The 6,802-nt window shown below is 40.1% G+C and overlaps 1 protein-coding gene across 1 annotated transcript in view; it reads left to right on the forward strand.

Annotated features, from left to right (window-relative positions):
* LOC107103387 (phosphofurin acidic cluster sorting protein 1-like) overlaps positions 1-6,802 on the forward strand; it is a 42,810-nt gene that overhangs the window by 28,068 nt on the left and 7,940 nt on the right. Inside the window, exons 10-18 of the mRNA XM_015403081.1 lie at positions 913-982; positions 2,773-2,835; positions 2,939-3,015; positions 3,099-3,225; positions 3,677-3,781; positions 3,861-3,961; positions 4,036-4,190; positions 6,316-6,426; positions 6,510-6,612. Of these exons, the coding sequence (XP_015258567.1) occupies positions 913-982; positions 2,773-2,835; positions 2,939-3,015; positions 3,099-3,225; positions 3,677-3,781; positions 3,861-3,961; positions 4,036-4,190; positions 6,316-6,426; positions 6,510-6,612 (912 nt within the window). The remainder of the gene's footprint in view (positions 1-912; positions 983-2,772; positions 2,836-2,938; positions 3,016-3,098; positions 3,226-3,676; positions 3,782-3,860; positions 3,962-4,035; positions 4,191-6,315; positions 6,427-6,509; positions 6,613-6,802) is intronic.

Consider the following 6,802-nt stretch of genomic DNA (forward strand, 5'->3'; position numbering starts at 1 on the left):
GAATTCTGAGATTAAAGTCAGAATTCAGACTTTTTTCTCAGAATTCAGACTTTTTTCTCAGAATTCGGACTTTTAACCCATACTAAAATGAAATAAAATTTAAAACTCACTTAACTTTTTTTTTTTTTTTTCCCCTGGCCCTAATCCTCTTCCGTACAGTTCAGGTCCTTGGAGGACAAACCTGCTGACATCGAACACATCAGGTATCAGAAGGCAGGGTTGGCTTTGCCGACAGGCGACATCGGCAGCTCCCTGTGGCGCCACCTGCTGGTCAGGGTGGAAAATTACAGAATGTAAACAAAAAATAATTAAATATATGCATCTATGTATTATAAAAACCATAATACTTGGGAAACCTAGTTGCTAATAAGAATTCCAGAAGAGTTAATGGATTAGTGGAGGATGTTTTTTTTCTTTTTTCATCAAAATAATTTGTCCTCCTAACTGTCAATCATTCTGGTGATATGTTTACGTAAGGCTGTCCTATGTGCTCGTCCCCATTTTCACTAACTGGTGGTGAGTTTGACTTAGTGGAAAACTTGCAGACCTTCTTTTGGAAAGTAAGCTTGTATGAGCGATGCAAACAGCAACTTTTAAACAGAGCATGCAAGCTCAAGCACATATTTGATAGGCGTTCTCTCTCAGAAGGGGGGATAGGGTTTTGCATGTGCATTTTTTTTTTAAAGTGGAGAGGGCGGGTCTTTTCACAAATGTGCGAAATCCTCCAAAATACCATCACGTTTTCTGAGGATGTTAGGGATGTTTTGGAGTTTAAGTTTTAGCCCACATTTTTTTTCCAACTTGAAAATTCTAAATGTTTTTTTTTTTTTCTACAAAACTTCTACTTTCATGAGCGAAGAAGAGCTTCAATGCGCCTCATGCAGACAAGTTGACGTGAGTTTTTATCTGCAGGCCATTCTTTGAAAGCAACTCTCAGATTGAAATGAGGAGTTTGGAGCATCAGAAAGAACAAACAGCTGCTGTGAGTAAAACTGTACCTGGATCAAACCTACATAGAACCCTGATTGTTGTTCAAATGTTAATAATTTTTCTCCTGAATGAAACATTTATTTGGTGGCTTGAACATTTCCAAAAACTTACAAAACAAACTCCTAGAGATTTTAAGCCACCAGCTTGGCCAGTATGCAGGTAATGCATATGAGATTTAAAGTTATCAAAATCGTATGTTTTTGAGTATGTTGAAGGGGCGTGGCCAGGCCTCGAATTCAGCGTACTTTTCAATCAATTACAAATGCAATAACTTTTACAAAAAGATACCAAATTGAACCAAGTGTGTTAGTAATGATCCCCTTCGGGTGTCTGGTGAAACTGGCTGGTACAATGATGACATCATCAAAGCCCGCATCCTGAAAGAAGGAAGTAACTTTTGCTTAGGATCGGGGCGGGGGCCTTTCTGACATTTTTAACCTCATCAACTTGAAAGCAGGTCAGAAGGCAGAAAACATGTCGGTCTAACTTTATTTAAGGCACAGAGAATTTTAGTTAAATTGTGTTGCCATGGCTACGGAAGAGGATTAGGGCCAGTGGAAAAAAAAAAAAGTTAGCTGATTTTTAAATTTTATTTCAGTTTAGTATGGGAAAAAAGTCAGAATTCTGAGAAAAAAGTCAGAATATCGACTTTAATCTCAGAATTCTGACTTTTTTCTCAGAATTCTGACTTTTTTTATTGTCAAAATTCCGTCAGAATTCTGAGATTAAAGCCAGAATTCTGAGAAAAAAGTCAGAAATATACTAAAACTCTGAACAGCCCACATACATTTCACAGTTCTCTAAGGACAAACAGGAAGTCTCCACAGACTAACAAGAACAATTATAGCAGCTCTACATGTAGTTTTCTATAGTTAGCTTCGGTTAACTAGTAGCAGGATTGTCTAAGACATTTGCAGAGATCAGCAGGAGAAGAATTAATCTCAGAATTCCGACTTTTTTCTCAGAATTCTGACATTTTTTATTGTCAAAATTCAGTCAGAATTCTGAGATTAAAGTCAGAATTCTGACTTTTTTCCCATGTTAAACTGAAATAAAATTTAAAAATCAGTTAACTTTTTTATTTTTCAGTGGCCCTAATCCTCTTCCGTACATGGCGGGATGGCAAAATGAGGCATTTTGCCATGACCATACATTTGGCTATCAGATAAGGGATTATTAATATAGATACAGAGTATTTACTGTTCTCAGGCTATAATGGATAAATATTGTGAAATAAAGCATGACAATATAAATAAATTGATTAAATAATTTTAAGGATTCAATTCAGTTTATTTATATAATGGCAATTTACAACACATTTCTTCTAAAGGCACTATACAGAGATAATTCAATTGACTCATTTATTTTATGCCTTTATATTTAAAATCTATAGTTTATCTTGGAGAGTTTAGAATGTGGACAAATTAGCATTTAGTTTAGAGCCGCTGAAATGTATAAGTATCATATTATTTAGTAAAATAATGTTTTATTAAATGATTTGTGTAAATTCATAGTCTTTGTATTGATTAATTTAAATAGCTTTATATGTTTGTTTCAAAAGGAATAATCAGGGGTCTGAGCTAGGGTGACCATTTCTATAGCACCAAAAAGANGTTACCTGAAGATATGAATGTAGGGATTTCTGTACGGTCACAATTATTAAAAATAATCAAAAACCCATAGTGTTTGGCTTTTTAATACTTTCCCTACCTCCTGAAAGGTTGTCACCGTTTATAAGGGATTGCTGCTGCCTGCAGGTAACTAAATGCTTTTTTTGACCAGGTGGAGCCCCTGTCTGCTGGAGTTCCCAGGTCCAACTGCACTGAGGGGCCCAGAGAAGATGAGGTGGGCTCTGGGCTGAGTTTATATCATAAAAAGAAAGGCTCTCTGGGTTTCAGATGCATGATTTTCCTTTTCCTTTTTTTCCTATTCGTTTCTCCTTATGCAGGAAGTGGAGGATGGCGCCTTGGCAACAGATGCAGGCTCTGCAGCCAAAACAGAGCTGCAGACACACATCTCCCCAAGGTAGGCCTACCGACTTCCATTTATCTGCGCTTGACGCTGATAATAAGCCTGACCCAACCCGTTATTTCTACATTCCTCCGCAGTAAGACAGGAAGTCAACATCCAACAAGGACCGTCTCCCTGAAGGACCGTCAGCACTCCAGAGGGATGGACAGGAACAGCAGTGTGGACAGTGAGACGTCATGTGACCATAGGATACCTGCTCCGCAGGTCTCACACACAGACACCCATATAGTCATTCTGTTGCCTAATCCTAACCCTAAACCCAGTCTGCAATAAGTGCCATTTAAAACTCAGTTCTAAACCTAAACAAAAACTCCAAAGCAGCACTGCTTCTCCTGGGAACCAAATCAGCATAGCAGAGGCTGAGAAGAATGAGCCTTACACGGTAGCAACAACACCTACCTAGAAATATGAACATATCCACTCAGCTGACGCTGCCAAACAGGTGGGGTCAGGAAGCACAGAACCTTTCAGATCTAAGTCCAGACCCACATCTGGCCCATTATTAGACCAAGCATGAGTTCATAGTCTGATCCGGTTTCAGGTCTACTTCATTACCAATTTAAAATCTAAGTTTAGATCCATATTTTCATCAATTCTAAGCTCAGATCCAGGCTGAAAGTAAAGTTCTTCTATGAACAGTGGTTCGTCTGTTCAGGTGGCCCGTAAGGTGGTTTTGGATCAACTCAACAGCATTCTGCTCTCAGAGGATCAGGTACCAGACTCCATCATCCTGATCAACACCACAGACTGGCAAGGTCAGGTACGTCTCACTCTGAACCGAGGCAGACTTTGTTCCTGGACAGTGACACGTTGAGATACGTCTTCCGCTTCCTTCTCAGTACCTGTCAGAGCTTCTCTTTGATCAGCCAATCGTGTGCAGCGTCTCATCCGCTGATGTTCAGGCTGCCTTCAGCACAATCATCGCCCGCCTCCAGAGATTGTAGGAGTTCTCTGATTCGTCTTTCCTCTGCGGCTTCCCTTCTTTATGACGTTTGACCTGAATGTGTCTTTCAGCTGTAACTATAACTCCCAGACTCCACCCACAGTGAAGGTGGGGGTGGCCGGAGACCAGAGTTACCTCAACACCGTCCTGAACTGCTTTGTGGATCAGCTGGCCAATAAGACGCCTGATTGGCTGCATTACCTCTGTTTCCTTATCATCCCTTACGGTAGGCACTGCTACAAACTCATCAGACTGAACATCCGATCAGCTTTGGTTCCAAGCAGTTAAAGGAATAGTACACCCAAAACATGATTAGCCTTCATTTTCTACTCACCCCCATGCTGAACAACACTCTGGAGTACTTTTTTGATATCTCAAATGCATCTGGAGATCTGGGAGGCTTCTTGCTGTCTGCTGACATTCAAATAATGGAGGTCTATGGCGCCCGAGACAGAAAGGTCCATAAAAGTCCACAAAAAATGTGTCAATATTCCTCCATACTGCTCGTCCAATGTATTCCAAGTGTCCTGAGTGGGTAGCGTCCAGAATTTACTCGAAACGAAGTCATTTAGAATGCGCACTTTCATCTGGTTTGGTCTGCCACAGTTTCCGTAGACTCGTGAACGCGCTTTTATGAAATCCTATACACCACTGTTTATGCTCTAAAAACATTCTAAATGACTTTGTTTCGAGTAAATTATGGACGCTACCCACTCAGGACACTTGGAATACATTGGACGAGCAGTATGGAGGAATATTGACACGTTTTTGTGGACTTTTATGGACCTTTCTTCCTCGGGCACCATAGACCTCCATTATTTGAATGTCAGCAGACAGCAAGAAGCCTCCCAGATCTCCAGATGCATTTGAGATATCAAAGTACTCCAGAGTGTTGTTCAGCATGGGGGTGAGTAGAAAATGAAGGCTAATCTTGTTTTGGGTGTACTATTCCTTTAAGTGTTGCAAGAACTTTTCATAAAGCTGTTTTTAAATGGATTCTATTTCTCACCAGCAGAGGGAGCTGTCTGTGCCTTTCAAAGTTCTTGTTTTTATGCCAGTTGTCTGGCTTCTGTTCCATCTTGCTCAGAACCAAAGCTGTTTTCAATTTTTCACTCTGTTTAGTTTTATTAGTTTTAAATTTTTAAAATCATTAGTTTAATTTAGTTTTTGAATTGGGTATGCTGTTTTTATCTATATTATTTTAAACAATGGCTGCATCACATTTGACCCAAGCATTAGCTCAATCTGAGATATATTGACCTAAGATATTTTTAGGTTAATATTTAGCGTTGCCCCTTTAACAAATATCTGCATAATTTCCTACAATTAGACAAAAAAAATTGACTTACTCCTGTGAAAGGAAAAACACAGTTTTTGCATAAAGACACAAGCTCATAATGGTAACTAAAAATCAATTGTTTATGGAGATTTTTAGCAATGTTTTCACACTTTATTTTTTTACTCTTTTAGTTGTTTTTATTTTGGTTATAAAGCAAATTTTCTTAGCTTCCAGTTTTAATTTTTTATAGCTATCTATAATAACTTTTATTAAATTCAACTTAGCATCCAGTTATTGACTTTGCAGGATTCTTTCCTCTTGGATAAGCAGGCAGACACAGTAGAGATTTGCTTGCATTGTGATATCGACTCTACAGATATCGCTCACACCGAGCAAGCATGCAGCGAGAGTGGAGAGGAAAAACTTCCTTTCAACAGGAGGAAACCTCAAGCAGAACCAGAAACAGGCTCAGTGTGGGCAGCCCTCTACTGAGACCAATGAGGATTGAAGGAGAGAGAAGCAGACATAGAAAAGGAACATTAAGGCACTGATCTATAGATAAATTATATGTCACAAAAATTAACAGTAAACCGGCTCTTTCTAGGAAATACGCAGTTGAGCAGATGAGCCTTGTGTCCATTTTAATGTCAAACTGAATAAAGAGAGCACATCCACTACAGAGTAGCTACTGTATGTCAAGGAGAGAAATAGGACTAAACACTGAAAAAAGGACTAAGTTGATCATCTATAAAAGTAGAACATAAAGAAACAGCCCAGCGGATGCCTTACTCCAGGCAGGAGTCAAGCAGGAAGAACTGACTCTTCTCAGAAACCTTTATAGTTTAAGGTTAATAATTTTTTAACCTTCTTTCCTGCTGTTTGACCTTCTACCTCACCCTGACCTCAAACACAAGCTGCACATAAACATAATATAAGATATTATCCTGTGCATCTGTGATCTGAGGAAGAACCCAGCTGGGTTTTCAGGACCCAGAGATTCCAGCAGCCTGTGTTCATGTATGGTCCTATCAGGATGTGATCCAGGTGTTCCTAAATGTTACCTCCTCTCCAGGGGTCCACCCTTTAGCAAAGTATCTGTCGGTTCTGGACGGGAAGTTTGGCAGCCTTTTCCTGGACGCAGGATGGAGGGAGTTGTTTGGACGAGCCGAGCCTCCACTGCTGGGTGAGTATTGGGTTCCTGTCACAAATTTCTCCCTGGATGAAACCTCAGATCTCAAGGTGGGATTGTTGTTTTCGTCCCAATAGATCCTCTGGGAGTATCTGCTCGGGTGTGTGAGTATGTGGCAGGAGCTGCAGTATCCCACCTCTGTCCGATCTCAGAGGCCATGCTGACCTGCAAACACAGGAGGTACCATTGTTCAGAAAGACAGGCTGTAGCACTGGATAGGCTGGCATTAGTGTCGGATAGCATTATGGCTTATGATTGCAGCTTTCAAAACAGGAAACGCCTAAAGGGCTATGCCAACTTTTCTCTTACCTTAGGTATCTTCAATCAGGGTTCGTACGGGTGCTGGAAATCCTTGAAAATGCTTGAATTT

The sequence above is a fragment of the Cyprinodon variegatus genome, unplaced genomic scaffold (assembly GCF_000732505.1).
Source record: "Cyprinodon variegatus isolate N-32 unplaced genomic scaffold, C_variegatus-1.0 Scaffold1437, whole genome shotgun sequence".
Classification (NCBI taxonomy): domain Eukaryota; kingdom Metazoa; phylum Chordata; class Actinopteri; order Cyprinodontiformes; family Cyprinodontidae; genus Cyprinodon; species Cyprinodon variegatus.